General features: G+C 36.6%; 1 protein-coding gene across 1 annotated transcript; it reads right to left on the reverse strand.

The window, feature by feature from the left end:
* Positions 207–16,253, reverse strand: LOC18787965 (exocyst complex component SEC5A). Its single transcript, XM_007221358.2, has 21 exons — positions 15,564–16,253; positions 15,323–15,480; positions 15,130–15,218; positions 14,467–14,661; positions 13,443–13,570; positions 13,188–13,346; positions 12,768–12,872; positions 11,874–11,948; positions 10,801–10,938; positions 10,517–10,708; positions 9,126–9,269; positions 6,077–6,203; positions 5,789–5,999; positions 4,583–4,698; positions 4,260–4,491; positions 3,523–3,616; positions 2,364–2,441; positions 2,186–2,242; positions 1,756–1,905; positions 983–1,198; positions 207–655 (listed from the first exon to the last, which is right to left on the reverse strand). The coding sequence occupies exons 1-21, from the start codon at positions 16,008–16,010 to the stop codon at positions 440–442; spliced, it is 3,327 nt and encodes a 1,108-aa protein (XP_007221420.2). The 5' UTR covers positions 16,011–16,253; the 3' UTR covers positions 207–439.

A 23,208-nucleotide genomic window follows, 5' to 3' on the forward strand; every position in this document is an offset into this window, starting at 1 on the left:
AACCAAACAACCAACAAAAACACCTAGATTTTTCTGATTTCTACGTTTAATTTGAAAACCACGCAATCAAGGAGCATACAAATAGTGCTTAATCATAAGAAACTCTAAGGCCCAAATACACTCAATCTCACTCACAAATATACAAGAGAAAACAAAAGGAATCTTTGCAAATAAGAACGAGAAAAATGAGAGCATATACTTGCAAATAATACAACAAAAGAAGTATACTGGCATTTAACCCAATGGAAAAAATATACAATGTTGTGCTCCACGTTCAAGTACAAGAAGAAATTGAAAAGGAAAGGAAAAAAAATACAAATAAAAAGCTCAAGAGTGTAAACAATGGAAAGAATATGGTTCTCAGCCTATTAACTACATTACAACACTAACACATACAAAGTGACATTCAGAGAGTCAAAACCTTTGGAAATTTACAAATTCATCGACGCCTATTCCGGGAGTAGCTTGGGGATCCTGTGTTGCCTTTGTAGTTTCTGCTGGGTGAATCTAGTGAGCCCCTAAATGAAGCATAAGCGCGCTTAGCTGATTCGGGTACTGAGTCTAATGGAATTGACTCCACAAAACATGCTGTGTTGATTTGAGTCCTCTCGAGCTCTGCTTGAAGTAACTCAGAGCTATACTGCTGAGCAAGGGCCTGAAACATTCAACAAACTAATTGAGTTGACACCTAAGAAAAAAACCTACAAGCATACAACTTTAACAAAGGTCATACATGAAAACCAATAGATGACATAATAAGAAAAGCATACAACTTTAATGAAGGTAATACATGAGAAACAATTGCTGAGGTATAAGAAAATTTACGTTTATATTTTTCTTCATTCTATACACTATCCAATGTCACTAGTTTGGGTGATTTTGCAAACGCATATGCACACAATACTATAACCAACTAGTCAACTGCTTCATTGGAATTGAAACAGTATACAAGAAGGATTACTAGAGAAACTAAGGTTCTTACAATCAGGTCATCTGGTGACACACTTGTCCCCTGCTGTCTATCATCTGAAACCGCATCTTCACTTCCGCGTGTTGCTCGTCGGTTATGCCCTGGATTCTCCACATTTTCTGTCACACTCTCAGTGGCTTTATCCAGAAGTATCCCTTGTAACGACTTCAGAGACTCCCTTGCAGCCGAAGTAAAATATGGATTCAATATAGTCTCGAAGTACTCAAGCTGCATTATACACCACATAATGCAAATGTCTAAGATACATATAATATATTTATAACATGATTAATGACGGTAATGACTCGTTCACAGTGAACAAGAAATCAAATGAAAGCTCACTCTCTAATTTTTAAATTCTGATCAGCCTTCTAATTTTCCTTTATCTTTTATCTGTTTTTTTTTTTGGGGGGGCGCGGCCGGCTGGGGAAAGGGAGAGATAGGCAGTGCTAACAACTTTCCTATATGCATAAAGCAGATGCATTAAGATCTAATCAAGAATCAAAATCAGGTGCATTATTATTTTTTTTTTTTGGGGGGGGGGAGGGAGAGGGGAGAGAGAGGCAGTGTTAACAACTTTCCTATATGCATAAAGCAGATGCATTAATATCTAATCAAGAATCAAAATCAGGTGCATTTTGACCAAATATTTACTCAGAGAATTTCATTCATCCAACACACAAAGGAATATGGAGCAACTGCAATTGACTATCGCACCAGCACAGCAATATGCAAATTCAAAACCATCAACTTGATACAAGATTTCCAGTTCAAAGATCTTTTACCTCAAGCATTAGCTGACAGAAACCATTTGCATCAAGTGATCTAAGCTCTTTCGCTTGATTTTCATGAAACAAGCTGATAAAAGTATCAATTAGACCTTCCACCAGAATGCCAAGTGTCTTGTCCAACAGGGGCTTAGCACCAGAAAATACCTGGAAAGAGGAAATTGCTTTAAGTTTATTGAGAAAATGAACCAAAATCTAGAGCTGGGGGGATGATAAATTATAAATGCACAACCATTAACTGAAAAAAAAAAAAAAAAAAGTTAGCTATGTGCTTATTCAAGCAAACAACGAACCATCTGACATTATAACCTAAAGAATAATGTCAACATCAAATCTAAGCTAAAAAGCAGAAGTTAAAAACTGCAACTACTAAAATCCTTTTAAAAGATAAAAATCTTTGTAATAGCACCAGGCTTCCACTAAGTACCTCTGCATGCACAGCTACCAAAGTGTGCAGTAACTCCACAGCAGCATCACGCACACCCTGCAAGACTAGGTCGCATTATATGACTCCATAGAGGACAGGAATGCTTGCCAGTTAATTTTTTAATTGAAATAAATAAATAAAAATACAACTACAAATGCCAAATTCATTAGCGTCTGACTTTTAAAGCAGGTGCTGCTCCCCATTGTACACCAGAATCCAACAAATAGTTGAAGGCAGCAGTTCTGATCAAATTTGCCTGAGATTAAAATAGATCTGTTAAGGTAACAGCCAAACTTTCACACAAAGGACCATAGAGAAGTACATCATAACTTCAATCAATGGCCGCTTAATTGGAGCAACAAAAAGCTCAGCTGTGATCTTTTATTTGGAGCCTCCTGGTAAACAGAATCAAGATATACTTAATGCAAGTAAAATGGGACCTGCCAACTCCATCTATTTTAATAGGTAAGAAAAAGGAGAAAATCTAATAACTGATCCTTTGGTGTTATGGTGACTTTTTTTCTTAGCAGGCCATCTCGCCGCATATATGCAACCACGGTATGCCAAATTTCTATGCAGGCCGCTAGACTACATTGGGTCAAGGATGCAAATGTTGGCTGTGCAGATAGTATCGGCTATTCAATTTACGGATATTTCGTGGGATATACAGATCTCTATTTTGGTATCAATATATTGATGTTGGTTTTATTTGTAGAATAATCATTACATTAATTGGAAATTTAGTTTGGCCGCCTACTGGGTTAGTAGAGGACTGTGGTAGTACAGAAGCCTACTAAAGAAATGCAAAAACTAAATCTCTATAAGGATCTTCATATGAGTGCACTATTGACGCTATGAAGCTTCAACAATTGATCCATTTCAACTCTATCACCACAAAAACCTTAGTTCATACAAGTCCCCTAATTATTTTTTCATGGGACATATATGTCAATTAATTCACCCTAATAATTTTCCATTGACAAATTGACTCACACACCAAACATGTATTGAACCGGCAAACTCACCCTTAATCCCATAATCATGGGGAGAGGAGACGCCATTTGGCACAAAAGTTGCTTGGCCTTAGTCAATAATAACTAGAAAGAGTTGCTTTCAGAAAGGTCCTTCCAATGCCCTTATATGAACACATCAACTAAAGTGGACCTATAGCCTAACTATATTGTCTGAGCAAAGAAGGTATCAAGTGTAGCATAGTGCCAACACGAAAATACAAGGATAAACACTGACAAAAAAGAAAGGAAGATAATACAGTAGAAATAACAGGAGCGCCATGAATTTCTGCGGGTGTGGGTGTGTGTCGGGGTGTTCAACCATACCTTAGCAAAAGTATATTGCTCCAGGACCTTCTCTTCAAGCACAGAAAAAGACATCACCAAGTCTTGTATATCACTATCATCTTCCTCTCTTTCCCTGTAAAGAATGAATAGATAGAGAAGACAGCAGGTAACTAGGCATCAGCAAACAGATCATAGAAGTGCACAAAAGTTATAATTCATCGATAATTTGGCATGAGGCAACCTAACAGTTGGCTCAGGATTATCACCCACTGGCTAGTTTTATGTTTTTTTTTTGTTTTTTTTTATTTTATTTTTTTTTTGTGGATAACCTGGGGAATCTGGATCTTTGACCCAACTAATACCCGTGGGCACACATATAGACCCTCCAATTCATACGGCTGGAACAAAACTCATTTGTCCATTTATTTGATGCTAAATTCAACACAACGTACATTATTCTTATCACAGATAGAGCTAGATTTCATGCGAACTAGAACTGCACAAATGACTCTTTAAACAAAAAAATGTCATTCAGCCAAATACTACTCATATACAAATCCTAGTGAGTATTGACCCAACTAAACAACTAATACATTGACTTAGGCCAGTTGAGAGTAGAAGATAGTAACCAACATGGCTTTCTGGTTCTCTCCGATTTCTGCTTTAGTGAATTACATACACCATTTCAAATATCAGATATCCTGTCTTATCCAGTTGCTCCTAATAACGAGGGCAAGAAACAAGGTGAAAGAAGGGACAAATAGTGGGCCACTTACCTAGACTGTAGCCAGATATGCTTGTAATTGTTGTACAACTCATAAGAAAGTTCTTCTTTGCAATAGCCAACATTACTCAACACTATCAACAACTGTTGATGTGGACCAAAACTTCCTGGGAGATCAGACATTAGCTTTTCTTCTAGGTTAGGAGAATAACCATTGTGTACAAGTGAACTTCCTTTGCTTGATTTGTTTTGGGCAAGCCCACTTCCAATACGCTCTAGATGACCTGATTAATATATACAAAAATGGAAACATTATAACTGGACACAATGAATACTTAACAACATGAAATTTAGTAAGCTACTCATCCATCATACCTGCAAAATCAAGAATACAGTTCAAAAATGCAAGTCTGACAGAGTCTTGAATTTCTTGGAGTTGCTTATACACTTCCTCTGACCTCGTTGCCTCACTTCTTAAAGACTGAACCATCCTTAAAAAAATATAACAATATTAATTTATAAATAAACAATGAGGCCAACTATAAAAAATAAGTTCTCACGATGATTTCTAACACAACTACCAACAACTCAAACCAAATCCAATATAAAATTAGCAGGTCTTTGTTGAGGTTGGAACTAGTTTAACTACGAGCAATTAAAAGGTGAAGTATAATTAACATAACAAAGTAGGCAGGCTTCCACTGTCTAAGTTTCAATCAAAATACCAAAGAAAGTAAACTATATGTCACATGTTAAGAAAATTGCTGTTCTGGGTTATAGATGTATCAAATTCATAGGATTTAATATTCAGTTCAAGCTTGTCTTTGAAATTTTTTCATGAATTAAAGAACAGATAAATACCTGTAACCAAGTACCTACATGTGGACACCAATTTATGACCCACAAACCTAAACTTCATCCTTCCCTACATATACTAGTTAGTTTGCCTTTTGATTGCATAAAAGTTAAATAGCTCCATTCCTGGGAATATACAAAGTTTGGAATAAGAAAAAATACAACGAAAAATAAAATTATATGCATCAAATAGATACAAATTGAATAAGATTACTTATTACAAAAGCTATTGATTCCTCTCCTTAAATCCGACCTTTTACTGACACTGTTCTTAAAAGCAACGTCCTTCAAAATACTAAAGAAAGCTAATTAAAAATAAAACCATGACTTTAAAATACGCTTTTAGTTCTATCACAGTACACCTGTCAATCACTATCTAAAATAGACAATATATGCCAAGGATATTTTGGTCTCGTCTTTGGAAGAAATCTATACCGAAGTCTACTTATGTAACATTATTTTGTTAAGCTGAGCAATGAATTCCTGGTTTAGAATCCCTTATTTCTCATGATCAAGCTCTACAACATTTCTCCCTCTTTCAATAAAACTTATATATGGACTCTTAAGCATGAAAAAAGTCTTTTGAAGTCTGATAAATGATAACACACTAACAATGTTCTGAACTTCTGCAGAGAAACAGGTAATTAGTGACTAGCAAATCTTGAGCTTGTCTATCACTTGCAATGAATTCAGAAAACACGGTGAAAGTAACCTTTAGATACTTACAACTTGATCTGATCCATTGCTGACGTCATAACATTGCGGAATGCTAAAGGCAAGAAAGAGATTGTGTAGGGAGATTTATTCCTTTCAAGAACTGATACTGGAACCCATGTCTCATCTTTTGAGATATCAGCAGTTGATGCCCGCATCCATGAGCAAAGCCTTAGGATGTAAATCTTTGTAATCTCCGACTGAAGTGTTCGAATTGCAGTTACTGTTGCAAAAATATGACCGACCTTCAGAATATTTTGAGAAATCAGCAGATTGCAGGTTAAGAGACAGCTAACATACCAGCAATCGAAGGAGCTGATTCCTTCGCTTGAAAAGCTTCGCATGCTTTAGATATTTCTGTTATGGCATCGCTCATATATGGTTGCAGAATATTTGATTCCTCAAGATCATGAAATGTAGTACGAACCTGCATCAAGAGTAAAAAAGTTTATAACCACCTGCTGAACCTGCGGTCTGAACTGAAGATATGCAAGGATGACCATTCAACACAATTTGGCATGTACCCTGCTAAATTTAAATTTGAACCATATTAATACAGCAGATAACCACAAGATATAATTCAATATTTATATCCCAGCAACAATTTGTATGGCTCCTTAGATTTGATAAAGATGAAACATATGAACTTAAATTCAGAGCTCCAAAATCTGCAGTTCTCTTTAAACTCTCCTAATCTCTGAATATGGTGAATGTCTCAAGTAGTGATAATGAAAGTTGGGCTAATTGCATATGCATTAACTCTGGTTAGAACCTGTGTTGCACGGATACCGGTATAGGCACGAGGATACGATACAGAAAATCTCCAAAAACTATGATACGAGTACGGCAAAGATACGGCAATTAAAAGAATATATTTTATTTGTTTATATGAATTATTATTCAATTAACACATTAGTTCTTTAAGTCAAATATATCACATATGCAGGGTATGGTTAAAAGGTCAAAAATGTTTTATTACTTATATATATTACGTTTTTTAAGTATGGGCTAGGGCAACATCATCTTCTTCACCACCTCTGCAACTCAAAAGCAAATTCAAGAATGACCAGCTTTCACTAAAAGGAGGCCAACAACACTATAGAACTGTGCATATTGGCCGTATCCATCACGTATCCCAGCAGTATTCCGGCTGTATCGGACAGTGAACAATTCAAAAAGCCAATGCATACTCCAATTTCCGGATCTGATATGTATTGAGCCGTATCGAGCTTTTATCATGTCTGTATCTGTACCAGAGACAGGCATAACCCCCAAAAGATGTGCATACGTACAACATCAGTTAGAACTTAGGCCAACCTTGTGAAGCTTTCTTTAATTCCTTATTTTTCCTTTTGATGACACTTGTATCCCTTTTTTTCTTAATAACAGGCATTACAAATGGCTACAAAATTATTTCCAACAAAGTACCATCCATAATTTTCACCCTGTTTCACCCTTTTCTTCAAGAAAACTCACTTATATCAGGTCCTAAATCTAATGTTTTCAAAGAGCGGCTTTATATCCCCCAAAACTTTTTTAATTTATAAGATCATAATTAAAGTTTACACATACCATTCTATTTGACCCTTTCTTCAACCACAAGGGGTATTGTCACCAAAAGTTAAAAAATAAGTCCGAAACCAAGGGCTGTAAGCACAGTTATGTGGCAAGGTCGACACACCCTCCCCCTCCCTTTTTGTCGTTGACTATAATCTATGGGTCTTCAACAACTATATTTTTACTTCGCCTATTTTTTTTTTTTTAGGAAACAAGAAATTTTATGAACAAGAGAAAAGAGAAGTACAGAACATGAACAAGAAGTCCATCAAGAACACTTCAACTAACAAAGACACACACTAAACCACACAAAAACCAGAACAAACCACGCTTAATCCGTAACAGCATACGTATCCAACTAGATCCAACTAAAGGGTACATCCTTAAAATTCTTAGACAAGGATGCCCAAAGAGGAGCGGGGAATTTAATTATCCTACTGTCCCACAGTGAAGTCAACGCTAAAAATCAGAACAAATTGAACATGACAATGATAACTAATGACAGACTTTGGCCTCCACTTCCTCCCTGCTAGAATCTTAAAAATCCTCTTAGTTCATTCCATCTGCACTACTAAACATAAAATAGCCAGCACACAGGACCTCCAAAAGGCTATTGCCCCTAAACACATAATTTTTCTTTAACAAGCATAGAAAAGCGTAACATTGGAATCGCCAAAATAAAATTAGCTTCCAAAAACATGTTATGTCGAAAATTCAAAATTATAGGAACCCGAAGAAATAGGTGATCAATACTCAGCCTCTTCTCTACACAAAATGCACAAACCGAAAATAAACAAACATTGGGCTGCTGTAGGGTTTAAGAGTTTTGACTTAACGATGTGAAAGGTGTAACATCAATTTGTTTGTTATAAGAGTTGTATCTGGATTATTTTTATGAAAATTCTCATGAAAAATAATAAAAAAATAAAAACATTGGGCATTTTTTCAATACTATCACAAGCATCTCCTTATTCAAAGAGTGTACCACTGGTTTTCTTTCCAAAAATTGAACACACACACACATACAGAGACAGACAAAGAGGACCAAGGAAAAGAAACCAACTGCATTTGTGTAGTGGTGCACTGCTATCGTAAATGGGTGGACGAGCTTTTGTAAAATGGGCTTTACTAGCTACAAAATACAAGGTTTTCCCTTTTCTACTTTTACTTTAAATCGAAAAGCTGCAGTGTATTAGAATGTTATTATTAGGTTTATTGGGGACTATTTTGGGTTGATTTGTTCTGTATTGGCTTAGATTTTGTGGCTTGTGGCTTTTGAAGAAAAGAAAAGAAAGTGACTACATAAAGGAAAATTAGATGTGAGTTTTTTGTCTACTTGCCCATTGCTTTAGTAAAGGGGCAGACAAGCTATTGTAAAATGTCAGATTTTAATCTTCTTTATGGGCTTGGTGGCTACAAAATTAAAATGTTATTTTTAGGTTCTTTGGGGGCTGTTTGGGTTGGTATTGTTCTGTATTGGCTAAGATTTTGTTGCTTGTATTGAAGCAGATTCCTTCTCCACCACTGTTGTACTTCTTTGTCGATTTTCAATAAAATGTACTTGTCTTCTAAAAAATAAAGAAAATAAAGCATCCAAGAATGAAGAACTCAGTAGATGAAGACAACTTCACATTCTACAAAGACTGTTAATAAGCACTTTTACTAAAGAAAATAAATTAATTCGGTAAAATTTGTGCGCAAACCATTATCTGCGGCCATTTATGTACTCTAGTTTAATTAACTGGCTTCCATCTATGTAATGGTAATAAGTTGGTTCAGCCAGTATACTCACCTTATCTGCATACGCAGTTAATGTAATTTGTATCATTCCAACAACTTCATCTAGAGAATGAGTTGAGTACTTCCCATCTCCAACTTTTTCATCCGTTTTATTTGCTGGAGTGCTAGCATTTGATTCAGTAGAAACTTGGGACGACTGAAAGATTAAGATTGAGTATAAGAAGAAAGTGAAATTGTCTATCATAGAACAATAAATGAGTAGATAAATCAGATCATACTTAAGTATAACAACACAAACATAAATAAATGTAACGCAAAATCAATAAAAGGTTTGTCATCACTGAATATGCATATCTCTGCATTGATCGGTATTGAACATGCAATAGTCTTAACTTTTTCCATAAATATTTACACATGAAAACAGCTCAGAAAAACATGTATCAGTTCAAATACGCCGAAACTCATATTTTGATAGTTGAGAAACATGACTGTAAGAGCTATAGATATTAAACTCTCCAGCATTAGAAATGTTGATACCAAAAGGAGGAAAACCACGTAGAAACTAGGGAACCCAATTTTTCCATTTGGGATTTAATAATAGAACAGTAACCCAGAGTGCATCCATCTTCAAGCACTTTGGACATTTTCAATTTTTTTTTTCTCTAGTGATATATGTTAGTAAGTGATGTTACTTGGATGCCCATGAATATAGCTCCAAAACCTCTGACCTATTCACTACATCTTTACCAATGCGTTGCGTTTTCCAGCCCATGATGAGTTTCATAAGCATATTAGGACTAACAGTCTTGGAGGATAAGAATCCTATTCCCAATTGAAGAGGGGTTTAATATACTTGCTAATATACTCGGGTTTCCTTTCTCTACCTTTCTTATTGTTAAACGATATCACAACAGAATGAACTTAATTAAGGTGACTACATTGATTTGCAATATAGATAACATGGAAGAGTAGGAGATAAACATGTAGTAGAAGAACTTTGTAAGTTACCAGATTAACCTATTGACTATTGTAATTTTACCAAATTACACTGGCTACTTGTTGGTAAGATAAACGAGGAGGTCATTCATATTGATGGTCTTTTTCAAATAAATGATGTTAGTGAAAGCTAACAGCCTACATCTACAGTTCACATCATATGGTAGTATGGATGTGTGATGAACTGCATAATAACAGAACTATTTTTCATACGAAATTGTATCAGTATGCAGTTCAATGAAACTGTCTTAGCATATCTACTGCATTGGCACACCAAATTTATACATGTATACATGCATATCTGGAACTGTAAATAAACTGCGCCACAAAAATATTAAGAGTACAGAAGATAAATGCATGAGCACCATAAGAAGACATATCGTATAGATTATTATAGGTGGATCTTACATTTACACCCAAAAGCTTATAATTAAGCGTCCACCATACCTTTGCGAATTTCCCACTGAAAACAGAAAGTGCTACTTTCCAGAAAGCTGGTATGTGATAAATCAGTACAGCAGTTAATCTGCGAATATACCTCCCTCTAAGAGCATCAACTTCTTCACCTGTCAAGTCTACTGGAAGAGAATCTACTGGAAGGTGGTTGTCGCCAAGAGTAAGAGAATAGTTGACATCTGACTGACAGTAGTAAAAAGGAACAAATTGTTAAGCACTGACCCATTGTTTAACTGTCATTCTGTGTAAGATGATCCTTCCAGTGTCACACTTACAGATTGATTTATATCTCCTTGAATCTGCCTCCATCGTGCATCAGACACAGCCCTTTCACGTAACTCATTATGTAAAGTCTCCATCCTAGTTTCATGATCTAACGTGCATTTCTCAAGCAAACCTCGAATTCTGTTATTCTGGAAAAGAAACAAACTTTTAAGTCAGTAAGTGGACACCTGACCCCTCTCTAGTTTGTTTGTGTGCAGTAACATTAGGGTGATTTCTTTCCCTTAAAAGTAACTTCAGACAAACTGTGGCCCCTCCTTTCATTTGTTGATGTTTGCTTAAAAAAATATAAATATATTTGTTGATGATTGCTTCTCTTTCCAGACTTTGGATCTGTACCCAAATCAGGTTGATTGTTTGCCTGAATGTGTGGTCAAAATACAGTCTGGCAACGAAAGCATTTGTTTTTTCAAGCGAACATTACCCTTATAAGAGCTTCAGTTCATGGATCCCCCAAATAAGCTTATTTGAGGAACACCCTTGTATGGCCCACTATGTATTGTACTTTTATGATCTAAACTGTCAATTATCTAGATCACTTAATAGGATGGGACTAATATATATATATATAAATATATGTATATATATATTATAGAGTCCCCTTCTGTTGAGGGACACCATTTAGGATCTCCTACGAATTTTTTTCAACAATCCAAACCATCTATTATTTAAGTCTACATTCATATTGCAAAACAATTGACAAATCAGAAATCGTTTCGACATCCAATTGTCCTACAAAATCAATGATATCTCTCCCTCTCTCTCTCTCTCTCTCTCTCTCTCTCTCTCTCTCTCTCTCTCTCTCTCTCTCTCGGAAATTGAAATTGCAAAGAATCAAATTCAAGACTTCGTACTTGGATACCATGATAAATTTAACTATTTTTATAATTATTTCCAAAAGCTAAAGCTATTCGGATGTTGCACAACAATTATTTCTCTAAGATACTGGCTTCACCGACCAAACCAACTGCATTTTCACATCCTAATAAGTTGTATATTAAACTATACCAAGGATTTAAAAAGAGGAAAATAAGTAAATCCCAAGGATAGTTCTGAATTTACCAACCTGTATATTTAAATAGTGCCAAACCGGGTCTGACTCAGGCTCCAGCTCCAATAACAGCCTCACTGTGTTTTCAACCTACATTAAGCATAAAATCGTTAATGTAGAAAACTATTAAAGCAAAAAAAATAATAATTGCCATTTCCTACAAGCATGAAATCAATACATTGGTAATACAAGACACGATCAGTCTCAAGCCATAACTCACATTAATGCAAGTGTATCATCTTGTTTAGCAAAATCACACTATAACCTCTCGACTAAGTCATAGGTGGAGATGGGGTTTATTCCCTACTATGTAATGGAATCTTCCTCAATACTACTCATAAAAGCATCTCCTATTAAGTTTTACTAATGCCTTCAAGAACAGGATAGCTCAAAGATAACTGAGATCCTCTACCCTGAACTTGGATACCCTTAAAGACTCCACTCCAGATCTATTAACTAATATGGTTACCAAAAAAAACACCATCATTCAGAAGATCTGAAAATGTTCAGCTATAAATAAAAGAAAGAACCAACTTAGCAACCCTACAAAGATTTTTATTCAATCACCGGTTAACTATCACGTGTGCTTTATTTGGCAATGACTTTTTTATTTGCAATAAATTTATTACTTTTATCGAATTAAAGTGGACCATGGAAAGAAAAAGAAAAGAAAAAAACCCCTGAGAAATGGTAATATGGTCAGAACCTGTATTTTGGAATTAACCACTGCAAAATAAGAAACTGAGGACAGAACACCACATGCTACTTTCATTATTATTAAGATTATTGAAGAAAGAAAGAGAATGGTGGCCCCTTTCGCCCAGGGGGCATCGTAGGAGAACAATGTCGGGGGCAGGTGAGAACCTTCTAAAGATTAAAACATTACCAATATCTAAATAATGAGCTTACATTTGTTAAATCTATTTGTGGATCTTCCATAGACTTGTAAAGCATGCCTTTAAACTCATGCATCACTTTCTCAACCTCTTCGAGAACACGTTTCAGTATGCCCACCTGCAATTGAATAATAGAAAAAGTAAATAGAAGATTAGCTGCCTTCTGTACAAACATAATATACCGGACAATGGAAAGAGGATCAAAATTCTTTGCCTTTGAAAATTGATGTCAACAATTAAACCATCCACACAATAAAACTACAACATAAATGCGATATATTTCATAAATTAAAGAATAAAATAGCAAATAATGAATCATGATAAGCAATTAGAAGGAATCAAATTAGTTGATGCGTAGATACAGCTCATGTGATTTGAAACTATCCAATTTTACCGCAAAAGAAAGTTAAAACTAATACAGATTGTTTTATACATGAGAAGGCAGAGCAATCGACTTGGCCTTCTTGTACTCCCTAACTGCCAAGTCATATTCTCCCTTGCTTATGCTACCACGAATTGTACTGGGCAAGTTGAACAATGTCCGGAACCTCTGTAGCATTCCTTGGACGGACCTGATCTTCTCAGCTTGAGCCTAGAATCAGTCAGAAACTAGATGAAACTTATATCATCCCAGTTGCATAAACAGACATAAACCTCGAACCACATCGAAAACTTAAGTCTGACCAACCTGTCTCTCAAATAGAGGCTGGAATGCCCGATTAGCCAACGAACTCACTCCTTGCATACAATTAAACAAATGAGAAGTGCCTGAACCTTCAGGGTCTTCTTCAATCCGTTTCAACTTTGACTCAATATCTGTGCAAGAATCAATATCTTCAGCATCAAAAATCAAGAAGCACCCAACAAGCAGCTATGATTGCAATGAACTACTAAAATTTTATACAAAAGGAAGAAATAAAGAAAGGCATTGAGAAGTTGACTATTCATCCAATAGAACAAATCTCACAAGCGAATATTAAACAGAAAAGTAAACCAACTGCCTTTTATTGATGTGCTTTCCACAAGGGTGCTCCAGATAACAAATTCGTAGTATGCGAGCACATAAGTATTTTGATCGCCGAAGCTATTACATCCCTCAAATAAATAGGACTGCAGATATGCTGGTTGAAAGTCTAATCTTTTCATGTTAAACAAGATGCAGAACTTAAAAGGGGAGAAAAGCAATCCGATGAACAAGATGAACTTTAAACGGGAGCAAAAGAACGAGAAAGAGTTTAGTCGTTTATGGCTAGGGCTACTAGCGGTGAGAGATTCCACAAGAAGGCAATAGAATAAGACTAAGAGGATTGCAGGTGGGGATAATTTTCTTTTTGGTTAATGGACAAAATAGCTGTAAAGATGCAACATTTCTGGGTGTGACAGAAATAGCACGAGCATGTACGAGCATCCAATATGGGGTTATGGAGGTAATTGATAGTTAGTTTGATAGATGAGGATTATGATGCCGTCACTGGTCAACCAACCAGAAGTGCACGACAGCACTAATAATTTTCAGCTAGATGCTACTGGATAGTTTTCCCAAGACCGTGATGTAGCTAAGAGATGCACACGATGGTGATGGACAAGGGCTTATGTCTAGTTGTCACACATGGCACAGGTTCTTGTAATTTCCAACTTCTGAAATGTAAAACATATCTAAAATCAAGCAGCTCTAAAAAAACCCAGAGCTGAATGTAAAGACGATTGTATACCATCAATTGTTGTTTTGCAAGAGACAAAGCAGTCAAAATTGTCTTTGACCAATTGTTTTCTCTGCAGAGTTCGTCCTTTAAGATCACTTTTTAGAGCCAAAGCACCAGCCTCCAACTCTGCTGCAGCAGTGTCTTGGTGAATCCGCGATATAAAGAGCTTGGCATCAAATTTCTCAGAAAAATATAACAACTTCTCTGCAAATATCAACATAAAAAAGAAATGAGCAACAACCGTGAATGAAGGAAAAATGAACAAATTCGGGTTATGAGATCAAGGTGTATAAAGTATAACATTCAAAAAGATTTTCTGAAACTAGAAAGATTTTCTACTGTTCCTACCATTTTTATTAGTACTAGATTTTGTATCTCAAAAAGAAAGAAAATGAAATTTTTTGTCCAAAGACATAACGACATTTAAGCAATCCAATATTTTGGGAATTGCAGCCTTTTAAACATTTTGATAAGTAGAACCTCAACTCCCAGAGAGGTGTTCATTTATTATATACACAGACGAGAGAAAAAAAAATAGTCATCTCTAGGTGCTTCCATTTTAATTTTATAAACAAAAGAATAGTATTAAAAAGGGGAGAAAAATAACTGCTAGGTGGGGATGAAATTACAGATAATCCAATTCAAGGATTAGTCCTTGTTATGCTACATTACCCCGAAGGTTATTATCCAATTTGTCGTCCTTGGATGGCGAATAGTCTGAGGATTCAGTTATCAATCTTAAGGTTTTGTTGTCTATGATCCTGCCAGAAAACACAAATGCAAATGAGACTAAGAGTGAGGCTCAAGTCCCAAATAAATTTGGAAAAGAAAATAGACAAATCTGAAGATAGAAGCAGATGCTAACCCCAAGCCTAGGGGATCAATACATTCCATGCCCCGAGGGAAGGACTGTAAATTGTTAAGGCCCTTTCGTACCAAGCCTGCCGACGACACTTTGCGCTCAACCTTTTGGGCCACCGGTGCTGTTCTCGTCTCTCGCATTTCACGAACCCTACGAGCAAGCTGCCATACCGCCACACAAACCCAAAAATTGAAAAATCAAGCATTCAATTCTTCAAAATGTGAACATATATGTATATATTTACCTCAGCCTCGTCGACGTGCTTCCAGCAGCCAGGCTCACCGCCGTCCCAAGGGTCATCGTCGTCCCGGGCTCCAGCTCTGGCGGTAGCAGCAGAAGCAGCACCGCCGCCTCGGAAGCGGACACGCTGCTGATCCCTGGCGGTGGAGTCTTCATCGCCGCTGGAGATGCTGAGCATGTCCACATCGGACTCCTCGTCGTCGTCCACCACCCGCCGCTTCGGGTTGTTGGCGTTGCTTCTGGTAGTGGTGTTGTTTTTGGGGCTCGGAGAAGCCGCGGCTTTTCGTGGCTGCTGGGACGGAGGAGGCTGCGGCTGCTGAACGTAATTGGCGACGGGGGCAGTGCGGGAGTTGCTGGAGGGTGGCTTTTTGTAATTCACATCGCGCTGGGCTTGCTCCTTTAGAGCCATCTGGAGGAGATCGTCCTCGTCTAGGTCGCTGTCGCTTGCCATTTTCTGATTCTTCAGAGTCTGATTCTTCTGCTCTCTCTCTCAATTTTTTAATTTCGAGTTTGATTTCAATGTGATTTCCTTCATGACAAGTTTCAAGTTTCAACACAGCTTTTAGATCTCAATTCTGAGACTGGAACTCTTTCAAGCTAGCTAGTAATGAGAATGAATTTTGATCCTTTTTTCTTTCTTTCTTTCTTTCTTTTTTTTTTTTTGTTAAAATAATGAATTTGATCTTTTATACAAAGAAAAGTCGGAGTTCTGCAAATTGTGGGAGCAGGAAAAAATAAAAATAAAAAAGCTTAATTACATTTTTCATATTATAGTTTTGACTTATTTTTCATTTTGATCCCTGTCAATGTTTTTGTTTGGGGAAATAGCGCTTAATGCCATCATTTTTTTAATTTTAACTGGAAATACCACTTTTTTCCATAAATTTTATAAATATCACCTATAAATATATACTTATTGCCCATTTATTGGCCAGATAACACTTTTGGTCAGTTTTTGATTTCTCTCTTGGCTCTCTCTTGGCTCTCTTTCTCAACACTTTTGGTCAGTTTTGGGTTTTTGTAGTTTGAGTTGGCATTATAATTTAGGTTCGCTTTTTACATGTGTGTGTTTTAATGGATTGGATCTTCTACCTGTATGTCAAATCTCAATCATATTTCTTAGATGAGTTGTGCAATAGTGTTGGTTGAAATTAATATGTTATTTATTCATTGAAAGCATATTGTTTCCCGACGATAAGTACTTGACCAAATTATAATTTGTTGTAGTTTTAGCTTGACAATTTATGTTTCTTTCTCTTTTTCTTTTCAAATTGCATAAGGAAAATAAAAGCCGAACCCAACTCATTTCCCTGTCAAGAACAAATTTGAAGTTAACGGTTACACAATGTGTTTTAACTGGTTTGTGCAGGCATTGATGTGCAAGTCATACACTGGCGTTGGAGACCATTTTGTGTTATAATATAATGTGTAGACAAGGAGTTTTTTGAGATGCTTTCTAAAGACAAAAGCAAAGCTTCTATTATGAAAATTCTAAGCAAACTTGCAGCAAACTATATACATCATTGATTATGCTTGTTATTATTAGACCTCAAGAATTAGTAAGGACATCTAAGACATTATGTATTCTTCTTGTGGAGCTGTATGTTTCTAATATTTGTGTAATGTACTTGATACTATTTTTGAGGTCATTATTATAATGATATGAAATTTTCATGTATGGTTATTATTTTTTATGTACTATTTATTATCTGTAGCAACTGAATATTGTAATAGTTCAACAATTAGAACATTATATAATATGGGAAAGAGAGTACAAAGACATCCATAGGGTACTTGTTTATTGCCATTTTATTGCTTTTTTTTTTATTGCTTTCGCATTGGTTGTCTATTGCCACTTTATTGCTTGTTTATTGCTTTCATATTGCTTTTGTATTGCATGTCTATTGCCACTTTATAATCTACATGACATTATAATGGAGTGGAAGCAACTATGGATATCGTCAAAATTAACCATTCTTACATTGTCATCTTGTATGTTTCAAAACTGTCGTATACGTGACTGCCGTACCTTGCTCAAGATCCCAAAGTTTTCAAGTAAATTGAACTAAAATTTCATTTAATGTTATCAAAATAATTACATGGTCTCGTATACAATAATATTCAATACGTGTTTTTTATTTCACATAATCTTAAAAAATGACTAAGTATCTCAAGAATTAACAAATTGAAAACAAAAATCTCCTATTTAATTGTTGAATTTACATGAAGCATACCTTTTACTCTTGTAGTTGCTCAAGCCAAACCAACCAAAACAAACCCCATAATATGAAACGAAACCAAGCAAGCCCTCAAGTTAAATTCACAACCTGCAAACATAACCAAAACTGAACCATGCTTAAATTACAACTAGAACATAAAACCTCTAGTGTAAATTCTTTTAGTTCACAAATATAATCTCCACATCAAAATGAAGTTTTTTTTTAGAATGAGAATTCATTCATAAAACCACAGATGTACAAAGAGCGGCATGATATAGTGACCTCGTTAAAACCTTCCTAGGACAACCTCATGGGACAAATCTCAGAGGAGGAAAGAGTACCACACACGTCATGGACTAACAGGAGAGTCCAATTCAAGTCACTTTGGACCATTACAATAAAAGAACAAGTCAAAAACAAAATCTAATACAAAGACCGCTGACGAGAACCACAACTAGAGACCAACATAGTAGACCCACATGAAAGGGCCGTAGAAATCCTAAATAGTAAACTCATAGGAGAGAACCGCAGAACATCCCAACTGTCAAAAGAAGCCTTCTATGAGCAAAATCATAGTCCTTTGACACCCATACAAACAATAAGTCATACCGTAGCAGAAATCAAGAGAGAACAAGGAGAACGAACACATAAACCACAGTAAAAAGACCCATGAGAAGTACTCCACTTCAACTCAGAACCTAACAAAGAAAACCTCCTATGACCAAGCACTGTTCTTCGATCGGCGCAAAGTAAAGAAGAGCACCACATCCCAACAACTACCACCAGTATTGCTGCTGCCGCCGTCGTTAAAACAGAGACAAAACATCAGCCACCCGGTATCACAACTCTCCCAAAGAGAGACACAATCCAGCATCACTACTGTCGTCGCTGTTTTATGATCTGGAAGTCTCTGAAATAAAACAAAGACAATACCAGTCACCTGAAATACTGCAAAAACAACCAAGCAAAACAAACAGATAAACATACCTAGATCCAAATAGATCTAGACTATCTAGGGAGGGGAAGGGAAGGAGAAGAGGGGACAAGAGGAAAGGAAAATATGGGAGAAAAATAAGGGGAAATGAGGAGAGGAAGGGGAAGATGGGCGGAGGGGAGGAGGGGCAGTGGCCACCTTCCCCCCTTAGCTTCCTCGCGGTTGGTTGTCAGCAAGGAGAAAGGGGATTATAGTGCGGCTAGGATTTCTTAGTTAAAAAAATTATTAAGAGGGAAGAGAGTTCACCATGACTAAGAGTGAAGTTAACTGTCTACCACAAAGCAATAAAATGGCAACAAAATGACAATAAAATGGAAATAAACAAGCAATAAAAAAACAAATTTGAATTTCAAAGGCCCAAATAATTTCCACTTCTCAGACAACTTAAGAAGATGACTATTGCATGCTACTAAGTACAAGCTAACTGCAAGCAATGAGTTCACCTACAGCTCATAAAATTGCTATAAGAAGAATACACAAGAACCAATGAAATAAAGCATCGTGTCATAAGGCTCCACAAAAAGAATACATAATGTCTTAGATGTCCTCACAAATTACTAATTCTTAGGGACTAATAATAACAAGCATAAGCCAAACTTAATTGCTAGTTCTCCTCAAAAGTCATGATCCAAAATCCACTAGCTGACTAGTCTCTCCAATCTACCAAAATATTTCATTCATTTATAGAATATAAGATACTTGATAAAACAAATCAAAAGACACGAAGCTCTCGAAGGCAAATATTTCATTCATTGATAGAATCTAAGATATTTAATGAGTATACTTCCATGCAAAGTCATCAATTATTTTCATCAAATGCAGAATGGCATGTCAACCATTGTGCTTTCACCCCACAAATTTGTTAATTTGAAGCACAATGACATCTTCGTAGATATACACTCTAGCTATGTTCAACTGTATGTGTGTTATGTATAAGCTTTTCATAATTTTTTATCATTTAAAAACTTTTGTTGGTATTGAACTCAAGACAACAATGAAAACATTTTGAGGTAGTTTGAACACGTACAACAAAGCAAACTATTACAATTGAAGAACACCTCTTACCCAAGATGTGTGACATAGATATACTGCTGGCATACAAGACTTTTCAAATTTTAGACGGCCAAAGTTCAAGTGCAAAAGTAGTAAACTGGCATACATTTATGGATCTTGCAGATCAGAAAATACTCACCAAGAGTACCTAGTCTTTTAGATTACAAAAACAAAGTTCTTTCTCTCCAAACAAAAATGTCTTAAAACTAAGGAAAGAAGAAAATGGAGTAACAATTTCATAGTAATCCTTTAAAGAAACAATGAGATTGACAATGATTATGGTTCCAAAACAATACCAGGCATTAGCACATAAATGTTGAGAAAAATACAAAGAGCAGAGATAGAGAGAGAGAGAGAGAGAGATCGTAAATAATATTTCAACCAAATCACAAGCAGATAAAGAAAAATGATATCAACATATATTCCTATTAAATTACAGTATCATACAATAAATGACAAGATCCGACCCAAATTCCGCTTTGGAATCCTAGCCAGACCCTGTGCGTGTCCGACACCTGGCGGATGTCGGGCACAAATGACCTAATTGCCCTTCCCTACAAAGCACGATAAAATAACAAGGTTGACTCCTACTAAAATAAAATCGGCAGAGTCTCCCTTGTAACTGAGTCAATACCAAAAAATTTACACCTACCAAACAAGCATATATACACAACCAACTGCCAGCATACGTATATATATACATTCTAACAGTTCAATTATAATTCTGGGGCAATTTATCAGAGCGACTACTAAGAATTTACAAAAGGAGTCAATTCTTTTACAGAAAAGTCCTACATCAGAAATGAAAGGGCCCGGTGGTGGATCACTGTGCACGCCTACTGCCTGGGGGCGCAAAATATTAAAAAGGTGAGTGGACCCAAAAACAAAGTTTAGAAAAATACATATGAACATACTAACCCCATTGTAAAAACAGTTATACAAACTAATTCATTCTCTTTATTATATTCGTACTGAAATCAATGCACTCATATAATTATACATATATATGTCAATCATACTCATGGTCAACATTAATTTCTTAAAAGCATTGAAAACAGTTTAAAACTACCACCTAGGTGTACCCCTTATTTCCATCAATTCCTAATATCCGTCAATTCCTCGCATCATCGTGGGTGACACGTACTCGTAGGTCTCAGTAACACAAGGTCAGTCCGAGCCACAACTCATAGGATTCAGGGGACCGTAGTCAGCCTGATCCGCATTACTCGCTCCACACCAGTTCGAGTACCATAGAACTCGTGGGGCAACTGTCAAGCATGTTGACTAAACCGAAGGCAACCAATAAAATCTGAGGGCAACATTTGATCTGAAGGTAACTTATTTACCGAAAGCAACATCTGTATATCTGGGTACCTACGGTGGTTTAGGAAAATATAAAGTTTTTGAAGAAAATCTGCTGAATAACTGAATTTCTGTAAACTCTAAAACTCTGCTGCCATTTATCTGATAATTAACTAGAATTTCTTTTCCTATATCCTTTAAAGGATATTCCACTCAGCAGCATGCAAAATAAATATTTAAAAGCATATAACAGCTTATAAAACACTAATCTTTGAGTAAAACTTATTCGAGATCAAATACTGTAACTAAACTGTTTAAATTCATTTATAAAAACAAAGAGTCCACTCATTGGTGGTCCGTGCTCGCTGGACCTCTTGAAGGTCCCTCCTGCAGGTCAACTTGTGCCCGGGTGCCTGATTCAATTACCATAATGTTCTATGAATACAATACTCAATATAGTATTAATTTAAAAACCCTGACCCCTAACTCCTAGAAGTGCATGTGTCAGATTAAAGTTGTTCCTATGCCCATAAAAGCTTTCCTTCCACTTGGAATAGTTTAGAAGTATCTTGGGACTCAAAAAGCGCTAAAGTCCCAAAAGTCAATCCGGGACCCTGCGGGTCCACGACCTCAAAATTATGATCTGGATGTCTCTAAAAGTGTCAATATACCTAGGACACATGTCCTGAGGGTTTGATCTCGATCGGACGGTCGGATTGATCATGATCGTACAATCGCATTATTTCTAAAATCCTAACCCTAGGGTTCGCGATTTCGGAGTATCCGGAACTCCGATTCACGATCCGTTGAATCCTAAATGATCTTGAAAATGTCTAGATTAACATATCTGAAAATGATTACGATCCAACGGCTCAACAGTATTGAACTTGGAAATCGCACAATATGCAAAAATCTGTTTGAGGCTCAAACGGTATCCAAATTGAGATCCGCGAATTCCTACGCGCTCGTGACAACACGAGGATCATTCTAGGACTGAAAGTGAGCTCCACTAAATTGCCCACGTGCTGGCAGCGCGTGGGTGGCTTGATAAATTTCTAGCGGTTGGAAAATCTCCAAACCGCTGGCCCAAACTCATGTTCTAGGTAAAACACCCTATTTGGAACCACTTTTGTTCTTGGACTTACCCCAAAAACTGGCCGGAAATGGCCGAAATTTCAAACTCAAAACCGGCGAAACTTTGGATCGTGATTTGATCTATCTAGGCTAGAAATCGTTCCAATCCTACTCAACTAGCAGCTAAGTCGTGAAAAATAGATAAGGATTCATACCTTGATCGTCCGATTTGGTGGCTGGATGACGGAGATCGACGGCCGTGAATTTTCGAACGAAAACTGGCGGTTTTCGTGGTTTTTCGGCGGGATCACGGCGGTGGCTGGCGTCGAGGTGGGCTGGGATTGACGATGAGGCTTGGCCGGTCGTTTTGGCTCTGGTCTTACGACTTGGGGTGGTCGGTGACGGAAGTTATGGGGGTTTGAAAATTGGCTGAATGGAGGATGTTGGGAGAGGGAGGGAAGAGACTGAGGGAGAAGAGAGAGAATGAGGTTTTTCAAGTCTAATTTTTTAAATTACCGTTTTGCCCCTCATAGTATTTTAATAGTATTTTCTTCGTTAAAGCTCCGATTTGAGCCCACTTCGTGTCTACGAACTCGTTTCGTCGTGCTCTACGCAACGGTGTATGTGGAATTGTCAAATTCCTTCTCGGTCAAAAAGTCAACTTTTCTTTAATAAATTATTCTAAGGGTAAAATTGTCTTTTCTTCTTAATAAATTAATAAATATATATTAATTAAGGTTTGGGTTATTACAACCTACCCCCTTATAAAAATTTCGTCCTCGAAATTTACGTGCCTGTCACTCGAAGAGGTATGGGTATTGCTCCTGCATTTGGTCTTCGGGTTCCCATGTAGCCTCTTCCACATTATGACTCCTCCATAAAACCTTCACAAGTGGAATCTCTCTCAACCGCAATGCTTACGTCTTCCAATCCAAAATCTGAACTGGTTGCTCTACATAAGTGAAATCGTCCTCCAATTCTACTGGTTGCTCCTCCTAAACATGAGA

The sequence above is a fragment of the Prunus persica genome, chromosome G8 (assembly GCF_000346465.2).
Source record: "Prunus persica cultivar Lovell chromosome G8, Prunus_persica_NCBIv2, whole genome shotgun sequence".
In the NCBI taxonomy this organism is placed as follows: Eukaryota; Viridiplantae; Streptophyta; class Magnoliopsida; order Rosales; family Rosaceae; genus Prunus; species Prunus persica.